The sequence below is a fragment of the Pseudorasbora parva genome, chromosome 11 (assembly GCF_024679245.1).
Source record: "Pseudorasbora parva isolate DD20220531a chromosome 11, ASM2467924v1, whole genome shotgun sequence".
NCBI lineage: Eukaryota > Metazoa > Chordata > Actinopteri > Cypriniformes > Gobionidae > Pseudorasbora > Pseudorasbora parva.
In genome coordinates, this window is record NC_090182.1 from 1,323 (window position 1) to 24,002 (window position 22,680).

Below are 22,680 nucleotides of genomic sequence, written 5' to 3' on the forward strand. Positions count from 1 at the left end.
CCCTAACCCTAACCCTAACCCTAACCCTAACCCTAACCCTAACCCTAACCCTAACCCTAACCCTAACCCTAACCCTAACCCTAACCCTAACCCTAACCCTAACCCTAACCCTAACCCTAACCCTAACCCTAACCCTAACCCTAACCCTAACCCTAACCCTAACCCTAACCCTAACCCTAACCCTAACCCTAACCCTAACCCTAACCCTAACCCTAACCCTAACCTAACCCTAACCCTAACCCTAACCCTAACCCTAACCCTAACCCTACCCTAACCCTAACCCTAACCCTAACCCTAACCCTAACCCTAACCTACCCTAACCCTAACCCTAACCCTAACCCTAACCCTAACCCTAACCCTAACCCTAACCCTAACCCTAACCCTAACCCTAACCCTAACCCTAACCCTAACCCTAACCCTAACCCTAACCCTAACCCTAACCCTAACCCTAACCCTAACCCTAACCCTAACCCTAACCCTAACCCTAACCCTAACCCTAACCCTAACCTAACCCTAACCCTAACCCTAACCCTAACCCTAACCCTAACCCTAACCCTAACCCTAACCCTAACCCTAACCCTATAACCTAACCTAACCCTAACCCTAACCCTAACCCTAACCCTAACCCTAACCCTAACCCTAACCCTAACCCTAACCCTAACCCTAACCCTAACCCTAACCCTAACCTACCCTAACCCTAACCCTAACCCTAAAAACCCTAACCCTAACCCTACTAACCTAACCCTAACCCTAACCCTAACCCTAACCCTAACCCTAACCCTAACCCTAACCCTAACCCTAACCCTAACCCTAACCCTAACCCTAACCCTAACCCTAACCTAACCCTAACCCTAACCCTAACCCTAACCCTAACCCTAACCCTAACCCTAACCCTAACCCTAACCCTAACCCTAACCCTAACCCTAACCCTAACCCTAACCCTAACCCTAACCCTAACCCTAACCCTAACCCTAACCCTAACCCTAACCCTAACCCTAACCCTAACCCTAACCCTAACCCTAACCCTAACCCTAACCTAACCCTAACCCTAACCCTAACCCTAACCCTAACCCTAACCCTAACCCTAACCCTAACCCTAACCCTAACCCTAACCCTAACCCTAACCCTAACCCTAACCCTAACCCTAACCCTAACCCTAACCCTAACCCTAACCCTAACCCTAACCCTAACCCTAACCCTAACCCTAACCCTAACCCTAACCCTAACCCTAACCCTAACCCTAACCTAACCCTAACCCTAACCCTAACCCTAACCCTAACCCTAACCCTAACCCTAACCCTAACCCTAACCCTAACCCTAACCCTAACCCTAACCCTAACCCTAACCCTAACCCTAACCCTAACCCTAACCCTAACCCTAACCCTAACCCTAACCCTAACCCTAACCCTAACCCTAACCCTAACCCTAACCCTAACCCTAACCCTAACCCTAACCCTAACCCTAACCCTAACCCTAACCCACCTAACCCTAACCCTAACCCTAACCCTAACCCTAACCCTAACCCTAACCCTAACCTAACCCTAACCCTAACCCTAACCCTAACCCTAACCCTAACCCTAACCCTAACCCTAACCCTAACCCTAACCCTAACCCTAACCCTAACCCTAACCCTAACCCTAACCCTAACCCTAACCCTAACCCTAACCCTAACCCTAACCCTAACCCTAACCCTAACCCTAACCCTAACCCTAACCCTAACCCTAACCCTAACCCTAACCCTAACCCTAACCCTAACCCTAACCCTAACCCTAACCCTAACCCTAACCCTAACCCTAACCCTAACCCTAACCCTAACCCTAACCCTAACCCTAACCCTAACCCTAACCCTAACCCTAACCCTAACCCTAACCCTAACCCTAACCCTAACCCTAACCCTAACCCTAACCCTAACCCTAACCCTAACCCTAACCCTAACCCTAACCCTAACCCTAACCCTAACCCTAACCCTAACCCTAACCCTAACCCTAACCCTAACCCTAACCCTAACCCTAACCCTAACCCTAACCTAACCCTAACCCTAACCCTAACCCTAACCCTAACCCTAACCCTAACCCTAACCCTAACCTAACCCTAACCCTAACCCTAACCCTAACCCTACCCTAACCCTAACCCTAACCCTAACCCTAACCCTAACCCTAACCCTAACCCTAACCTAACCCTAACCCTAACCCTAACCCTAACCCTAACCCTAACCCTAACCCTAACCCTAACCCTAACCCTAACCCTAACCCTAACCCTAACCCTAACCCTAACCCTAACCCTAACCCTAACCCTAACCCTAACCCTAACCCTAACCCTAACCCTAACCCTAACCCTAACCCTAACCCTAACCCTAACCCTAACCCTAACCCTAACCCTAACCCTAACCCTAACCCTAACCCTAACCCTAACCCTAACCCTAACCCTAACCCTAACCCTAACCCTAACCCTAACCCTAACCCTAACCCTAACCCTAACCCTAACCCTAACCCTAACCCTAACCCTAACCCTAACCCTAACCCTAACCCTAACCCTAACCCTAACCCTAACCCTAACCCTAACCCTAACCCTAACCCTAACCCTAACCCTAACCCTAACCCTAACCCTAACCCTAACCCTAACCTAACCCTAACCCTAACCCTAACCCTAACCCTAACCCTAACCCTAACCCTAACCTAACCCTAACCCTAACCCTAACCCTAACCCTAACCCTAACCCTAACCCTAACCCTAACCCTAACCCTAACCCTAACCCTAACCCTAACCCTAACCCTAACCCTAACCCTAACCCTAACCCTAACCCTAACCCTAACCCTAACCCTAACCCTAACCCTAACCCTAACCCTAACCCTAACCCTAACCTAACCCTAACCCTAACCCTAACCCTAACCCTAACCCTAACCCTAACCCTAACCCTAACCCTAACCCTAACCCTAACCTAACCCTAACCCTAACCCTAACCCTAACCCTAACCCTAACCCTAACCCTAACCCTAACCCTAACCCTAACCCTAACCCTAACCCTAACCCTAACCCCTAACCCTAACCCTAACCCTAACCCTAACCCTAACCCTAACCCTAACCCTAACCCTAACCCTAACCCTAACCTAACCTAACCCTAACCCTAACCCTAACCCTAACCCTAACCCTAACCCTAACCCTAACCCTAACCCTAACCCTAACCCTAACCCTAACCCTAACCCTAACCCTAACCCTAACCCTAACCCTAACCCTAACCCTAACCCTAACCCTAACCCTAACCCTAACCCTAACCCTAACCCTAACCCTAACCCTAACCCTAACCCTAACCCTAACCCTAACCCTAACCCTAACCCTAACCCTAACCCTAACCCTAACCCTAACCCTAACCCTAACCCTAACCCTAACCCTAACCCTAACCCTAACCCTAACCCTAACCCTAACCCTAACCCTAACCCTAACCCTAACCCTAACCCTAACCCTAACCCTAACCCTAACCCTAACCCTAACCCTAACCCTAACCCTAACCCTAACCCTAACCCTAACCCTAACCCTAACCCTAACCTAACCCTAACCCTAACCCTAACCCTAACCCTAACCCTAACCCTAACCCTAACCCTAACCCTAACCCTAACCCTAACCCTAACCCTAACCCTAACCCTAACCCTAACCCTAACCCTAACCCTAACCCTAACCCTAACCCTAACCCTAACCCTAACCCTAACCCTAACCCTAACCCTAACCCTAACCCTAACCCTAACCCTAACCCTAACCCTAACCCTAACCCTAACCCTAACCCTAACCCTAACCCTAACCCTAACCCTAACCCTAACCCTAACCCTAACCCTAACCCTAACCCTAACCCTAACCCTAACCCTAACCCTAACCCTAACCCTAACCCTAACCCTCTAACCCTAACCCTAACCCTAACCCTAACCCTAACCCTAACCCTAACCCTAACCCTAACCCTAACCCTAACCCTAACCCTAACCCTAACCCTAACCCTAACCCTAACCCTAACCCTAACCCTAACCCTAACCCTAACCCTAACCCTAACCCTAACCCTAACCCTAACCCTAACCCTAACCCTAACCCTAACCCTAACCCTAACCCTAACCCTAACCCTAACCCTAACCCTAACCCTAACCCTAACCCTAACCCTAACCCTAACCCTAACCCTAACCCTAACCCTAACCCTAACCCTAACCCTAACCCTAACCCTAACCCTAACCCTAACCCTAACCCTAACCCTAACCCTAACCCTAACCCTAACCCTAACCCTAACCTAACCCTAACCCTAACCCTAACCCTAACCCTAACCCTACCCTAACCCTAACCCTAACCCTAACCCTAACCCTAACCCTACCCTAACCCTAACCCTAACCCTAACCCTAACCCTAACCCTAACCCTAACCCTAACCCTAACCCTAACCCTAACCCTAACCCTAACCCTAACCCTAACCCTAACCCTAACCCTAACCCTAACCCTAACCCTAACCCTAACCCTAACCCTAACCCTAACCCTAACCCTAACCCTAACCCTAACCCTAACCCTAACCCTAACCCTAACCCTAACCCTAACCCTAACCCTAACCCTAACCCTAACCCTAACCCTAACCCTAACCCTAACCCTAACCCTAACCCTAACCCTAACCCTAACCCTAACCCTAACCCTAACCCTAACCCTAACCCTAACCCTAACCCTAACCCTAACCCTAACCCTAACCCTAACCCTAACCCTAACCCTAACCCTAACCCTAACCCTAACCCTAACCCTAACCCTAACCCTAACCCTAACCCTAACCCTAACCCTAACCCTAACCCTAACCCTAACCCTAACCCTAACCCTAACCCTAACCCTAACCCTAACCCTAACCCTAACCCTAACCCTAACCCTAACCCTAACCCTAACCCTAACCCTAACCTACCCTAACCCTAACCCTAACCCTAACCCTAACCCTAACCCTAACCCTAACCCTAACCCTAACCCTAACCCTAACCCTAACCCTAACCCTAACCCTAACCCTAACCCTAACCCTAACCCTAACCCTAACCCTAACCCTAACCCTAACCCTAACCCTAACCTAACCCTAACCCTAACCCTAACCCTAACCCTAACCCTAACCCTAACCCTAACCCTAACCCTAACCCTAACCCTAACCCTAACCCTAACCCTAACCCTAACCCTAACCCTAACCCTAACCCTAACCCTAACCCTAACCCTAACCCTAACCCTAACCCTAACCCTAACCCTAACCCTAACCCTAACCCTAACCCTAACCCTAACCCTAACCCTAACCCTAACCCTAACCCTAACCCTAACCCTAACCCTAACCCTAACCCTAACCCTAACCCTAACCCTAACCCTAACCCTAACCCTAACCCTAACCCTAACCCTAACCCTAACCCTAACCCTAACCCTAACCCTAACCCTAACCCTAACCTAACCCTAACCCTAACCCTAACCCTAACCCTAACCCTAACCCTAACCCTAACCCTAACCCTAACCCTAACCCTAACCCTAACCCTAACCCTAACCCTAACCCTAACCTAACCCTAACCCTAACCCTAACCCTAACCCTAACCTAACCCTAACCCTAACCCTAACCCTAACCCTAACCCTAACCCTAACCCTAACCCTAACCCTAACCCTAACCCTAACCCTAACCCTAACCCTAACCCTAACCCTAACCCTAACCCTAACCCTAACCCTAACCCTAACCCTAACCCTAACCCTAACCCTAACCCTAACCCTAACCCTAACCCTAACCCTAACCCTAACCCTAACCCTAACCCTAACCCTAACCCTAACCCTAACCCTAACCCTAACCTAACCCTAACCCTAACCCTAACCCTAACCCTAACCCTAACCCTAACCCTAACCCTAACCCTAACCCTAACCCTAACCCTAACCCTAACCCTAACCCTAACCCTAACCCTAACCCTAACCCTAACCCTAACCCTAACCCTAACCCTAACCCTAACCCTAACCCTAACCCTAACCCTAACCCTAACCCTAACCCTAACCCTAACCCTAACCCTAACCCTAACCCTAACCCTAACCCTAACCCTAACCCTAACCCTAACCCTAACCCTAACCCTAACCCTAACCCTAACCCTAACCTAACCCTAACCCTAACCCTAACCCTAACCCTAACCCTAACCCTAACCCCTAACCCTAACCCTAACCCTAACCCTAACCCTAACCCTAACCCTAACCCTAACCCTAACCCTAACCCTAACCCTAACCCTAACCCTAACCCTAACCCTAACCCTAACCCTAACCCTAACCCTAACCCTAACCCTAACCCTAACCCTAACCCTAACCCTAACCCTAACCTAACCCTAACCCTAACCCTAACCCTAACCCTAACCCTAACCCTAACCCTAACCCTAACCCTAACCCTAACCCTAACCCTAACCCTAACCCTAACCCTAACCCTAACCCTAACCCTAACCCTAACCTAACCCTAACCCTAACCCTAACCCTAACCCTAACCCTAACCCTAACCCTAACCCTAACCCTAACCCTAACCCTAACCCTAACCCTAACCCTAACCCTAACCCTAACCCTAACCCTAACCTAACCCTAACCCTAACCCTAACCCTAACCCTAACCCTAACCCTAACCCTAACCCTAACCTAACCCTAACCTAACCCTAACCCTAACCCTAACCCTAACCCTAACCCTAACCCTAACCCTAACCCTAACCCTAACCCTAACCCTAACCCTAACCCTAACCCTAACCCTAACCCTAACCCTAACCCTAACCCTAACCCTAACCCTAACCCTAACCCTAACCCTAACCCTAACCCTAACCCTAACCCTAACCCTAACCCTAACCCTAACCCTAACCCTAACCCTAACCCTAACCCTAACCCTAACCCTAACCCTAACCCTAACCCTAACCCTAACCCTAACCCTAACCCTAACCCTAACCCTAACCCTAACCCTAACCCTAACCCTAACCCTAACCCTAACCCTAACCCTAACCCTAACCCTAACCCTAACCCTAACCCTAACCCTAACCCTAACCCTAACCCTAACCCTAACCCTAACCCTAACCCTAACCCTAACCCTAACCCTAACCCTAACCCTAACCCTAACCCTAACCCTAACCCTAACCCTAACCCTAACCCTAACCCTAACCCTAACCCTAACCCTAACCCTAACCCTAACCCTAACCCTAACCCTAACCCTAACCCTAACCCTAACCCTAACCCTAACCCTAACCCTAACCCTAACCCTAACCCTAACCCTAACCCTAACCCTAACCCTAACCCTAACCCTAACCCTAACCCTAACCCTAACCCTAACCCTAACCCTAACCCTAACCCTAACCCTAACCCTAACCCTAACCCTAACCCTAACCCTAACCCTAACCCTAACCCTAACCCTAACCCTAACCCTAACCCTAACCCTAACCCTAACCCTAACCCTAACCCTAACCCTAACCCTAACCCTAACCCTAACCCTAACCCTAACCCTAACCCTAACCCTAACCCTAACCCTAACCCTAACCCTAACCCTAACCCTAACCCTAACCCTAACCCTAACCCTAACCCTAACCCTAACCCTAACCCTAACCCTAACCCTAACCCTAACCCTAACCCTAACCCTAACCCTAACCCTAACCCTAACCCTAACCCTAACCCTAACCCTAACCTAACCCTAACCCTAACCCTAACCCTAACCCTAACCCTAACCCTAACCCTAACCCTAACCCTAACCCTAACCCTAACCCTAACCCTAACCCTAACCCTAACCCTAACCCTAACCCTAACCCTAACCCTAACCCTAACCCTAACCCTAACCCTAACCCTAACCCTAACCCTAACCCTAACCCTAACCCTAACCCTAACCCTAACCTAACCCTAACCCTAACCCTAACCCTAACCCTAACCCTAACCCTAACCCTAACCCTAACCCTAACCCTAAACCCTAACCCTAACCCTAACCCTAACCCTAACCCTAACCCTAACCCTTATTCCAACCCTAACCCTACCCATCACAGACCCACTTGTATCAACCCCATCCACTAAAACCCTAATTTTGACAAAAATAGATACTAATGTAACCCTTACTCCTACCCTAATCCTACCCATCACAAACCCACTCGCATTAACCCTAATTTCAAACTTCATTGGACAAAAAATAGAGGCTAACCTAACCCTTACTCCTACCCTAACCCTACCCATCACAGACCCACTCGCATCAACCCTATCGACAAAAACCTTAACTCCAAACTTCACTAGACAAAAAAATAGATACTAACGTAGTCCCTACCCTACCCTAATCCTACCCATCACAAACCAGTTTGCATTGACCCTAATTTGAAAACCCATCAGACAAAAAAATAGATATTAACCTAGCCCTTACTCCTACCCTAATCCTACCCGTCACAAACCCACTGGCATCAACCTTATTGACAAAAACCTTAATAGACACTAACGTAGCTCCTACTCCTACCCTAAACCTACCCATCACAAACCTACTCGCATCAACCCTAATTAGAAAATCCATTAGACAAAAAAATTAGATACTAACCTAGCCCTTGCTCCTACCCTAATCCTACCCAACACAAACCCACTGGCATCAACCCTATTGACAAAAACCTTAATTCAAAACTCCATAGACACTAACGTAGCTCCTACTCCTACCCTAAACCTACCCATCACAAACCTACTCGCATCAACCCTAATTAGAAAATGCATTAGACAAAAAATTAGGTACTAACCTAGCCCTTACTCCTTCCCTAATCCTACCCGACACAAACCCACTCGCATCAACCCTATCGACCAAAACCCTAAATTCAAAATTCCATTAGACAAAAAAATAGATACCAATATAAGCCCTACTCTTACAATACCCATTGTAAAAAACCATATAGGCTATACTTGCGCGTCAAGTAACCATTTAACCAAAAAAATCCCAAAAGCAAACTCCTAATTCAACCCATACAACTAATATTATCTAGGACAGGGTGACTAACAACCCACACACAAACTCCACCCACAAACCCAATTCTTGACCAAGATTTTAACCCTTAAAGCCAGACAGGAAGTTGTCGTATTTCATTAACGAAAGATATTACCGTATCGGGACAAAGACTAAAAGTACCGTCCTAATCACCACTCCTCACCACCCCAAACCCAATCAACTCGGACCTTTCCTTCAAAATATGCGTCCGTTTTTATAAGAGCACTTTTTCTATTAAAACGCCTATATCTCGGAAAAGAAAGCACGCACCAAGGCCAAACTCAACCTCATAACATCTCTCTGTAATACCTGTCACACCATAAAACCCTGAACTTCTGGGACCTTTCCTTACTAAATGCACCATTTCCTATCAAGCCACACATCGCGGCCTAAGGGGGCGCTAGAGTCTCACACGGGGGCACGTACAATAGGCCCTATCCTCACCCTTCTTTGACACGAATATCAACACTATAGCCCAACTCAACACAGAGATATAGTCCATCTAAGTTGACACCTCGATAATCACCCTTTCAATCATTTAATCACCTTTTACGTAGACTTCAAATTCCCTGACCTGTTACATAGACTTCAAATTCCCTGACCTTTTACCACATACCAAAATACCCCACCTATGGGAGGATTGCAATGCTGGATCAGGATTATCGGGCTTCGGCTTGGTTCGCTGGTCCAGAGCAAGTTCAGATTGGAAACTTTGCAATTCCTAAAAACCAGGAAAGGAAACAAGAACAATCACTTTCATCAGTAAAACTTACCCATCAGACCAACCAAACCGAAAAGAACGGATTATAACAAACTTTACCCCAGTGTTCATAATTGATGGAAACATAAAGACAGAAGTTTCTTAAAACAACAAAACCAAAAGATAAAATAAGCTACTCACCTTGCCCATAAGCCAAAAAAGGCATTGCTCCTAGACGGGAGCCAATCACAGGCGACACAGTATAGTCTGACAGGCGTCGGCCAGTGCCCCTCCTCATTCTCCCTACTTCAAACCTTTCCAGACGAGTGCTGGCTTGGGGGGAGATGTTGTAATTTTCCCTAACCTAACCTTGGCCAGAGCCATCGGACTAGACATACTGTTCTATGCACAGGACCCTGAACAAATGGGCCCACAAATTAGATAAGATCCTCATCCCCTCCGGTTTCTCTCCTGCCCTTCGTGGTCGATGGAGAAACGGGATGGGGAGACGAATCGAACCCAGACAGGTTCGTTGGAAAATGTGAGACCCAGACAGGCCGCACATTTTCTGGTTCGTCCTCTTAAAAAAGGATCTCAATTTTAGGAGACACATGGTCAAAAATTCCCCTTTATCTAACCACTAGGTGACTGCCTTAGACCAGGATTAAACTCCGTGATTCGATCCTCACCACAGGCCAAAATACTTAACCATTGGGGGGTTTTGCGATGCTGGGTCAGGATTATCGAGCTTCGGCCTGATTCGCTGATCCAGAGCAAGTTCAGACCGGAAACTTCGCAATTCCTAAAAACCAGAAAGGGAAACAAAAATAATCATAAAATTATCAGTAAAGGTTAGCCATGACCCCACTAAAACTTACTCATCGAACTAACCCAACCGAACGAAACGGATAACAAAAACCACACCTACTTTTATAACCTTCCACCTAACTGAATAAGACAAAAACCACAGAAGTTTCATAAATTAACAAAAGGATATATATACTTAAAAAATTATACGCCACCCACCTGACCCAAAAGCCCAAAAAAAAGGCACTGCTCCTAACGGGAGCCAATCACAGGCGACAACAGTATAGTCTGGCATGCGCAACCAGAGTCATCAGACTAAGACATACTGTCCCATGCACATGATCCGGTACAAATGGGCCCACAAATTTGATAGAAGATCCTCATCCCCTCCGGTTTCTCTCCTGCCCTCCGTGGTTGGTAGAGAAACGGGATGGGGAGACGAATCGAACCCAGACAGGTTCATTGGAAAATGTGAGACCCAGACAGGCCGCACATTTTCTGGTTCGTCCTCTTAAAAAAGGATCTCAATTTTAGGAGACACATGGTCAGAAATTCCCCTTTATCTAACCACTAGGTGACTCCCTTAGACCAGGATTAAACTCCGTGATTCGATCCTCACCACAGGCTAAAATACTTAACCATTGGGGGGTTTTGCGATGCTGGGTCAGGATTATCGAGCTTCGGCCTGATTCGCTGATCCAGAGCAAGTTCAGACCAGAAACTTCGCAATTCCTAAAAACCAGAAAGGGAAACAAAAATAATCATAAAATTATCAGTAAAGGTTAGCCATGACCCCAATAAAACTTACTCATCGAACTAACCCAACCGAACGAAACGGATAACAAAAACCACACCTACTTTTATAGCCTTACACCTAACTGAATAAGGCGAAAACCACAGAAGTTTCATAAATTAACAAAAGGATATATATATATATATAAATTAAAAAAATTATACGCCACCCACCTGACCCAAAAGCCCCCAAAAAAGGCACTGCTCCCAACGGGAGCCAATCACAGGCGACAACAGTATAGTCTGGCATGCGCAACCAGAGTCATCAGACTAAGACATACTGTCCCATGCACATGATCCAGTACAAATGGGCCCACAAATTAGATAGAAGATCCTCATCCCCTCCGGTTTTCTCTCCTGAACTTTCATAAATTAACAAAAGGATATAAAATAAATCAATACACCACCCACCTGACCCATAAGCTAAAAAAAGGCACTGCTCTTAACGGGAACCAATCACAGGCGACATGTGTAACCAGAGTCATCGGACTAGACATACTGTTCCATGCACATGATCCCTCTCAAATTTTAGGAGATACATGATCAAAAAAATCCCCGTTCACTATTAAACTACCCCTTAACCTACCCACCCCACTCCACTCCACCCCTTAACCTATCCACCCCCCCCACAACCTACCCCTTAATCTAAATCCTACCATCTTGCAAACCACACACTCTAAACACAAAACTACGGAAAACTTAGTTTACTGTTTCTTTAAGGGTACGATAAACAACATTCGTTGTCAAATTTCGATAAATGGCATTCGCCATCGTGATCCGAAAAATGACACTCATCGCCAACAATCCATGAGCCGACTTTTACCGTCAACCTTTCAGGAATCGTTTTTCGCTTAAAGACAATTCAGAGGTCGACCTTTACGATCGCCTTTTCATGAATTGTTCTTCAACCATCGACTTTCGTCGACAACAATTCATGGGCCAACTTTTACCGTCGACTTTTCATGAATCGTTATTCACAAACACATGTTCATGCAATTCATGTATTGACTTTTACCGTCAACCTTTCATGAATGTCGTAGCCATTATTTGAACTAAAAAACCAAGACAGAGTGACTCAGCGGAACACCTTTTCTATCCACGGTGACACAAAATGCCTTCTGGGAAATAACTTATAAAAACTTATCATCCTGAAAGTACACCTTCTAAAAATAAAAAATCAATCATCTTTTCTTTTAAAGAAGGGATAAACAGCGTTTACCGAAGAGATTTGTTCACCATTTAGAGCCTTTTTTAATGATATGCGAAATCCACAAATACAGGAGTTGTTTTTTACCTTTAAACTTTCAAAAATCGTTTTTCGTTTATCAAAGATGATTCAGGGATTGACGCTTACCATCAACCCTTCATGAATCATTCTTCGATCATCGACTTTCATCGACAAACAATTCATGAGTCAACTTTTACCGTCAACCAATCATGAATCATTATTCACGAATAAACGTTTGTGAGTATTTCATGGATTGACTTTTACCGTCAACTTTCATGAATCTCATGATTTAAACCTAAAAACCACAATACAGCGACTCAACGGAACACCTTTTCTATCCGCGGTGACACAAGATGCCTTATGGGTAATAACCTATAAAACTTACCCTCTTGCAAACAACACGCTCTATACATGACACTGCGGAAAACTTAACCGCCTTTTTTTAGGGTTCAGGCTCCCAACGGTTGTCCTTGGTAAGGATGATGTCGGTTTGGTTCTAGCTTGCGCCTTAGGGGGAAAGGCTGGTAGAAGCTTGATGGGCTCTTCGGGGCTCATCCGCCAGTCTGACCCTCGACCTGGCCCCTTAAAAATCCATTCATTTATTATGGTGAATGGGGAGGTCAGGTTTGCCCCATTCGGGGGGCTCCCTGGGCCGTTGAGCTCGGCTGCCGGGGGTGGTGGCGATTGACTTCGCTATCTGCCCCAGGGCTGTGGTGTCTCTGTGGCTTTCGGGGGGTCCTTTGAAGGGTCTCCCGGCACTCTGGGGGTCTGGAGACCTGGGGAGGCTGAAAGTAAGTTTTGGCTATCCCTGGGTGGAAGGGCCTTCGGGGTCTTGGGGCCGAGAGGATTGGGAATCTCTCGGCCCTGGGGACTCCCGGGTACCTATCGGTTCACGAGGATGGGAATCTCGTGTCCGGTGGGGGCCTTGGGTTTCGGCTTGGGTGATCTTTAGGGGCTAAATCAGCAAGGGGGAGTTGGGCGGCGGTGATCCGTTCGCTGTCTGCCTTTTTTCCCCCTGGGTCCCACGGGACCCAGCTGATTTGGGCAAGGGATCCCTTGGTGCCCTTCTGGAGGCCCTGCCTCTGGGGGACACGGGGGGGTTCCCACTCCCCGGATTAGCCGGGGAAGGCCCCACCAAAATCAGCAGGGGCTAAGGGGGAAGGACGATCTGATCGTCGCGGACCCTGGATCCCTAAGTTCCCTAAGAACTTGGCTGATTTGGGCACAGGACCCGGGGGAGACCTGTTAGTCCATTCGGCTGTAACATGGTTGCGGCCGGTGGGCTCTCTCGGTGCCCTTGGATCCAGCTCTGGGAAATCGGAGAGTGTTCCCTGTGGGGCTCTTAACGAGCATTGCGGGACCTCTTCCGATGGATCGGAGTTAGCCCCAAGAAGAGACCTTTTAGTCACAGACTCTTCTCGGGTGACCTGGGTAACCTAACGGTGATAACAAAGGGTCACTTGGGGGAGTGGTAAGTATCCAGCCTTCCCGGGGTAACACCCGGTTGGGTGGCCTAGGGCGATGGGCCTTAATTGGAGCCCAATTTTTTACGGTGACTATTGCCACTCACGCAACAGCACATTGTGCAACCAACATCCAACACACTGACATGTTTCTTCCCAGCTACTTTTTTGCTTGTCTTCATTGCTGGACTTTGAGTTGTTCAACTCAAAAAATACATTCTTACTTGACTCGTGGAGTCCACTTCCCGATACACATAGATTTCCTCGAACCCATACCCCTTCCTCCGACCCTGACCCCCCACCCCATCCCAACCCCAACCAACACACTAACCTTGGCCTACCAAAAAAATACTACAAACAAACCACTGACATCTACCTAAAAGATCAGGATTAGTTCACCATACATTAGAACCCAAAAAACAATTGTGGTTCTTTTTAGAAAAAACATAGCAATTGGGCTGGAGACACACGTTTGGGACTGATCCCCCAGACGGGCCGCCTCAGAGGAGGGTGTCTAGTGTTTAAAGAGCCGAAACACCCGATGATACTGAGGTACGCTACTGAAGATGTGTCTCAAACATTTCCCTCAGACATCTCACTTGAGGGAGTAAGAATCTCAAAGCAATACACTATCATTACCCACACTCCCACACTAACTCTAGCCATCACAAATCCACTCGCATCAACCCTACCAAACCCATTTTTTACACCAAAAAAACTTACCCACTAAGGCATCTTTTGACCAGAAAACGCTTTTCAAAAAACCATAAAATATAGAACTACCCCCACTCCTACACTAACCCTACCCATCACAAAACCTATTGGCATTAACCCTATCGACTAAAACCCTAATGTGAAACTCCACAAAACAAAAATAGATATTTTAACGTAACCCTTATTCCAACCCTAACCCTACCCATCACAGACCCACTTGTATCAACCCCATCCACTAAAACCCTAATTTTGACAAAAATAGATACTAATGTAACCCTTACTCCTACCCTAATCCTACCCATCACAAACCCACTCGCATTAACCCTAATTTCAAACTTCATTGGACAAAAAATAGAGGCTAACCTAACCCTTACTCCTACCCTAACCCTACCCATCACAGACCCACTCGCATCAACCCTATCGACAAAAACCTTAACTCCAAACTTCACTAGACAAAAAAATAGATACTAACGTAGTCCCTACCCTACCCTAATCCTACCCATCACAAACCAGTTTGCATTGACCCTAATTTGAAAACCCATCAGACAAAAAAATAGATATTAACCTAGCCCTTACTCCTACCCTAATCCTACCCGTCACAAACCCACTGGCATCAACCTTATTGACAAAAACCTTAATAGACACTAACGTAGCTCCTACTCCTACCCTAAACCTACCCATCACAAACCTACTCGCATCAACCCTAATTAGAAAATCCATTAGACAAAAAAATTAGATACTAACCTAGCCCTTGCTCCTACCCTAATCCTACCCAACACAAACCCACTGGCATCAACCCTATTGACAAAAACCTTAATTCAAAACTCCATAGACACTAACGTAGCTCCTACTCCTACCCTAAACCTACCCATCACAAACCTACTCGCATCAACCCTAATTAGAAAATGCATTAGACAAAAAATTAGGTACTAACCTAGCCCTTACTCCTTCCCTAATCCTACCCGACACAAACCCACTCGCATCAACCCTATCGACCAAAACCCTAAATTCAAAATTCCATTAGACAAAAAAATAGATACCAATATAAGCCCTACTCTTACAATACCCATTGTAAAAAACCATATAGGCTATACTTGCGCGTCAAGTAACCATTTAACCAAAAAAATCCCAAAAGCAAACTCCTAATTCAACCCATACAACTAATATTATCTAGGACAGGGTGACTAACAACCCACACACAAACTCCACCCACAAACCCAATTCTTGACCAAGATTTTAACCCTTAAAGCCAGACAGGAAGTTGTCGTATTTCATTAACGAAAGATATTACCGTATCGGGACAAAGACTAAAAGTACCGTCCTAATCACCACTCCTCACCACCCCAAACCCAATCAACTCGGACCTTTCCTTCAAAATATGCGTCCGTTTTTATAAGAGCACTTTTTCTATTAAAACGCCTATATCTCGGAAAAGAAAGCACGCACCAAGGCCAAACTCAACCTCATAACATCTCTCTGTAATACCTGTCACACCATAAAACCCTGAACTTCTGGGACCTTTCCTTACTAAATGCACCATTTCCTATCAAGCCACACATCGCGGCCTAAGGGGGCGCTAGAGTCTCACACGGGGGCACGTACAATAGGCCCTATCCTCACCCTTCTTTGACACGAATATCAACACTATAGCCCAACTCAACACAGAGATATAGTCCATCTAAGTTGACACCTCGATAATCACCCTTTCAATCATTTAATCACCTTTTACGTAGACTTCAAATTCCCTGACCTGTTACATAGACTTCAAATTCCCTGACCTTTTACCACATACCAAAATACCCCACCTATGGGAGGATTGCAATGCTGGATCAGGATTATCGGGCTTCGGCTTGGTTCGCTGGTCCAGAGCAAGTTCAGATTGGAAACTTTGCAATTCCTAAAAACCAGGAAAGGAAACAAGAACAATCACTTTCATCAGTAAAACTTACCCATCAGACCAACCAAACCGAAAAGAACGGATTATAACAAACTTTACCCCAGTGTTCATAATTGATGGAAACATAAAGACAGAAGTTTCTTAAAACAACAAAACCAAAAGATAAAATAAGCTACTCACCTTGCCCATAAGCCAAAAAAGGCATTGCTCCTAGACGGGAGCCAATCACAGGCGACACAGTATAGTCTGACAGGCGTCGGCCAGTGCCCCTCCTCATTCTCCCTACTTCAAACCTTTCCAGACGAGTGCTGGCTTGGGGGGAGATGTTGTAATTTTCCCTAACCTAACCCTAACCCTAACCCTAACCCTAACCCTAACCCTAACCCTAACCCTAACCCTAACCCTAACCCTAACGCCTAAACCTACCCAGATACCCCTGACTAATAAGTATATAGACATACCCACATCACACCTAAACCTACCCAGATACCCCTGGCTAATAAATATATAGACATACCCACCCCACACCTAAACCTACCCAGATACCCCTGGCTAGTAAATATATAAACATACCCACATCACCCCTAAACCTACCCAGACACCCCTGGCAATGTCACCAGGGGGTCTACAGCCCTCTCATCATGCTAACCCCCACCACAAAACCCTACCTAAAACCTACCCCTCTTACCTGGGGTCCAGATGGGTCAACCCTCGACTCCGCACCCCGCGTGGATCCAGCCCGGCCTGGCGTACCCCTCGTGGACGTAACCCTGGATTCCTGCAAAAAACAGAGAAAAAAATGATGAGTGGTTATATAAAATATAGTGTGGGTTAAATAACATAAATGGTTAATATAGTAAATAAATAAATAAACTGATGTGATGATACATACTTATCTGGCTTATACAATAATAAAATAAAAAAGAATGAAATTTATTATAAATATAATGGCACTAGCAGGACATGGTAACGTTGTTGGCTATCTTTGGACCTGGGCCGCCTTTAGTGGTCAGTAGAAGGCTGGACCGTGCACAACCATTTCAGGGACCTTAGGGTCCCTGATCTTGGATTTTTCATTCCCCTAACCCTAACCCTAACCCTAACCCTAACCCTAACCTAACCCTAACCCTAACCCTAACCCTAACCCTAACCCTAACCCTAACCCTAACCCTAACCCTAACCCTAACCCTAACCCTAACCTAACCCTAACCCTAACCCTAACCCTAACCCTAACCCTAACCCTAACCTAACCCTAACCTAACCCTAACCCTAACCCTAACCCTAACCCTAACCCACATACCAAAATATTCCACCTATGGGAGGATTGCAATGCTGGATCAGGATTATCGGGCTTCGGCTTGGTTCGCTGGTCCAGAGCAAGTTCAGATTGGAAACTTTGCAATTCCTAAAAACCAGGAAAGGAAACAAGAACAATCACTTTCATCAGTAAAACTTACCCATCAGACTAACCAAACCGAAAAGAACGGATTATAACAAACTTTACCCCAGTGTTCATAATTGATGGAAACATAAAGACAGAAGTTTCTTAAAACAACAAAACCAAAAGATAAAATAAGCTACTCACCTTGCCCATAAGCCAAAAAAGGCATTGCTCCTAGACGGGAGCCAATCACAGGCGACACAGTATAGTCTGACAGGCGTCGGCCAGTGCCCCTCCTCATTCTCCCTACTTCAAACCTTTCCAGACGAGTTCTGGCTTGGGGGGAGATGTTGTAATTTTCCCTAACCTAACCCTAACCCTAACCCCACCCGAGGATCCTGAGGTACACCACTGAAGATGTGTTCATTTTGGGTAGGGGAAGGAGTATTTGGGGGAACGGGGGAGGGAGGGAGGGAGGGAGGGGGGGAGGGAGGAACAGGGAGTGGGAGGAAATGGGAAGGACAGGAATAGGGGGGACAGGCATAGCAGTCTATAACGGTATTTTAAAACTAATCTAAGGTAGGATTAGGAGGAAGGGAAGAGAGGGATATATATTTTTTCCTAGGGAAGGAGGATTAGGGGAAAGAGAGTAGGGGAAGGGGAAGGGGTTGGGGGAAGGTAGGAAGGAGGGGGAGGGGAAGGGATGTAAGAGGAAGGTTAATGGAGAAGGAAAGGGAAAATAAGAACCGGGAAATAGTAAGGAGAAGGGACTCATGGGAATGCGATGCTCGGCCAGGATTATCGAGCCATAACTCCTCGGGGTGTGGTTAGATTCGCTGGTGGAGAATAAATCAAGTTGTGGATTTCGTATTCCGGAGTTAGGGATAATGGTAGGGGGTGAGCAGCCTCATCAAAAACATGCGCCGGCCCGTGCACTTCTGCGTTCTTCCTACTCCAAACTGGATTAACCGATGAGGTTTTTCTGGGGGAAGGCGCGGCCTTTTTCAAAACCTAACCCTAACCCTAAATATATAAACATACCCACATCACCCCTAAACCTACCCAGACACCCCTGGCAATGTCACCAGGGTGTCTACAGCCCTCTCATCATGCTAACCCCCACCACAAAACCCTACCTAAAACCTACCCCTCTTACCTGGGGTCCAGATGGGTCAACCCTCGACTCCGCACCCCGCGTGGATCCAGCCCGGCCTGGCGTACCCCTCGTGGACGTAGCCCTGGATTCCTGCAAAAAAACAGAGAAAAAAATGATGAGTGGCTATATAAAATATAGTGTGGGTTAAATAACATAAATGGTTAATATAGTAAATAAATAAATAAACTGATGTGATGATACATACTTATCTGGCTTATAATAAAAAATAATGAAATTTATTATACATATAATGGCACTAGCAGGACATGGTAACGTTGTTGGCTATCTTTGGACCTGGGCCGCCTTTAGTGGTCAGTAGAAGGCTGGACCGTGCACAACCATTTCAGGGACCTTAGGGTCCCTGATCTTGGATTTTTCATTCCCCTAACCCTAACCTAACCCTAACCCTAACCCTAACCCTAACCCTAACCCTAACCTAACCCTAACCCTAACCCTAACCCTAACCCTAACCCTAACCCGGGTTCGCCAGTTGAGAGTAAATCCAAGGAAGGATTTCGTGCTCCGAGGAAGGATCAGGGCAGGTGGTGGTGGGGGTGTGGGGGGGGAAGGAAAAGGAAAAAGAAAAAGCCGTATGATTGAGGGGGGTATTTAGGGGAGGAATTGGAGGTCCATGGAAAGGGAATGGGAGGGGGAAGGGAAGGGAAGGGGGACAGGGAGGAAGGATGGGGAAGAGAGAAGGAGGAATACAGGTAAGAATGCATGGTTTCTGGATTTTGTGTTTCAGGAAAAGTGGTAACAATCGCTAAAAATGGATAGGGATGGTACTTTCAAACGGATAGTGAGGACAATACATAAATATGTTAAAATGACCCACCATCTGGAACAATTGAGAGAAACAGAGGAAGAACCAGGGCCCAGGTCTTTGCAGAAGGTGGCCAGATGGTTGGGGGGAGTGGTACTACCGGCAGCCCCATCCCCTACAGTAGGCTGGAAGCTGTATGGGAGCGCAAGGAGATGGCTCTGTGATAGCCTGGACATCCTGAGAAATCATTATACCTCGGTCCAGAAGGAGGCACTGGAGGGGCTAAGGGCTATCGACCGGGAGGAGGGAACCAGAGCCCTGGAGGTGGCGGCTAGATGGGCCCGACGGAATCTCAAGAATCTACAGGAGAAAACTGTGCAAGAGGCAATGAAAGGGATTAAACAGCTGTGGAAAGAGGAAGAGGAGAAGGAGGGAGGGGAGGGGAGGGCCCAGGAACATATCACAGTGGTTAGACCCATTACCGCAATTAGCGGGACAACAGGAGGGGAAGGAGCGCAGGAAGGGGGGAAGGAGCCGGGACAAGAGGAAGAGGGACGGAGGGAGGGGAGCAGAGGGGACGTTAGGCCAGGGTTCCAAGGATCAGAGGGGGGTCTGGGGGGGAGGGAACCAGGAGGGGGGAGAGAATCGGAGGAGGAACTAGAGGGGGAATCAGGGAGGGAGGACACAGACGGCATAGGAGGGGGAGAGGGGGAAGATGTCATTTGGGTGACAACGGAGGGGGGGGTAGGGGGGAAACAGGGGGAGGGGGAGATAGGGAGAGTTACTACACAGGAAATAGCGGTAGGACCAGAGGATGAGGATGTAATTTGGGTAACGAGGGATGAGGTGGGAGGGAGCAGTGAATCCACAGGAGGACTGGGGGACCCTGCCCAAGGGAAAAGGAAGAGGGGAAGGGAGGAGGAGGGGAGGAGGGGACGACCACAGGGGGGGAGGGGGAAGAGGATATATGGATGGAATTAGTGTTATTCCAAAGGCAGGAGCATAGGGGCAATAAACTCCGCAATTGGATACTGGAGCCGAGGAGGCCAGTACTGATCCTGGGAGACTCCAACATGGCAAGACTACCATCAGTGTGGGAGGCAAGAGTGCAAATCGTGTGCTACCCAGGGGCACGGTGGTCACACGTGCATGACATTTTGAAGAAAAACACACCCACCACGGATAGTGTGACCCAAGTAGTCTTGTCATTTGGAATTAATGAAAGAACGTATGAGGGGGTGGGGCGGGTGGGCGGATGGATCAGGAGGACCCTGGGCATGGCGGAGCAGACATTTCCCAATGCCCGGATATACATCCCGACTATAAACTTCAGCCCACTGCTACCGGGGGACCAGAAAGACAATTTGATCCAGATTAATGGGCACATCAGGGCAACCGGGAAGGCCCTGGACATTCTCCCTACTAAGGACTTTCAAACCGAGCCGGACAAGGTACATTGGACCCAGGGGACGGGCTGGGCAATGTGGCTGCATTGGGCGGCCCATTTAAACTGGCAAGGGAGGGGCACACAGGGGACCAACAGTCAGGGACTGTGGTGAACCTCTCCCAAACCAAGAAGTTCCAAAAAGTGGAGATGAGGGTGTTACAGAGGGGATTGTCATTTATTCCCAGGGGGCAGGACATGGGGGGTAGTGGTTGGCACAGGGCAGAGGCAGAAGAGGGCCTGACAGCCTACCACAGGAGGGTGAAATTGGCCCAATTCTTTGATGGGGAGGGGGAGGAAAGGATAAGGGTGCCATTTACCGGCAGTTCGGACTGGGAACCCCAGGACAATCAGGTGGGGGAACAAGTCAGGAGGGTGATGGTGGAGGACCTTAGGATTATGGGGGAAATGAGGGAGGTGCCGGAGACCCCAAATCTCTCAGGAGAGGAGTGGAGGGCATTGAAGAGACTCCGGGAGGACGGTTCCTTGGTCATTAAACCAGCCGATAAGGGGAACCTGGTGGTGATAATGGACCGCGAGCAATATGTGAGGGAGGCCATGAGACAACTACAAGACCCGGAATTTTATCAAGAGCTGGACCAACCCATATTTATGGAATCAGTGGGACTAATTAAGGAGGAGTTGAACATACTAAAAAGGAAAGGGATCCTCAATGCCAGACAGGTCCAGTACATTTTGGGACAAGGGACACCTAGGGGGAGGATATTTTATCTACTCCCTAAAGTGCACAAAGACAGAACGACCTGGTGGTTTCCGGGAGTCCCCCCGGGGAGGCCTATAGTGTCGGACTGTGGAAGCGAGAGCTATGGGGTGGCAGAGTGGATAACCGCGTATCTGAACCCATTATCCACAAAGCATGGAAGTTACATCCGGGACACGCAACATTTCCTGGGGAAGGTCCGGGAAATGAGGTTGGGGACACAGGCAAAGTTGTTTTCAATGGACGTGGACAGTCTCTACACCAACATTGAAACGTCCAGGGGGTTGGAAGCGGTCAGGAAATGCTTTCAGCGATATCCGGAGGAAGGGAGACCGGAGGAGAGTCTGTTGAAGCTCTTGGAGATCAGCCTGACGAGGAATGACTTCGAATTCAATAAACGCTTTTTTTTACAAATAAAAGGGACCGCGATGGGGAAGAGGTTTGCGCCAGCGTATGCGAACATCTACATGGCCGAATGGGAGGAATCGGTCTTCCCGAAATGCAGCTCTCTCCCATCACAATATTGGAGGTACCTGGATGATATTTGGGGAGTATGGGAAGGTACGGACGGAGCCTGGGAGGAGTTTGTACGGACACTAAACTCGCACCACCCATCCATAAAGCTTAAGGTGGAACTAGGAGACACAAGCATTAACT

The 22,680-nt window shown here is 47.6% G+C and overlaps 1 protein-coding gene across 1 annotated transcript; it reads left to right on the forward strand.

The window, feature by feature from the left end:
• The first annotated feature begins 19,921 nt into the window (after positions 1–19,921).
• Positions 19,922–20,839, forward strand: LOC137092894 (high mobility group nucleosome-binding domain-containing protein 5-like). Its single transcript, XM_067457422.1, has one exon. It carries the CDS (start codon positions 19,922–19,924, stop codon positions 20,837–20,839), a length of 918 nt encoding a protein of 305 aa, XP_067313523.1.
• The last annotated feature ends 1,841 nt before the right edge of the window (positions 20,840–22,680 follow it).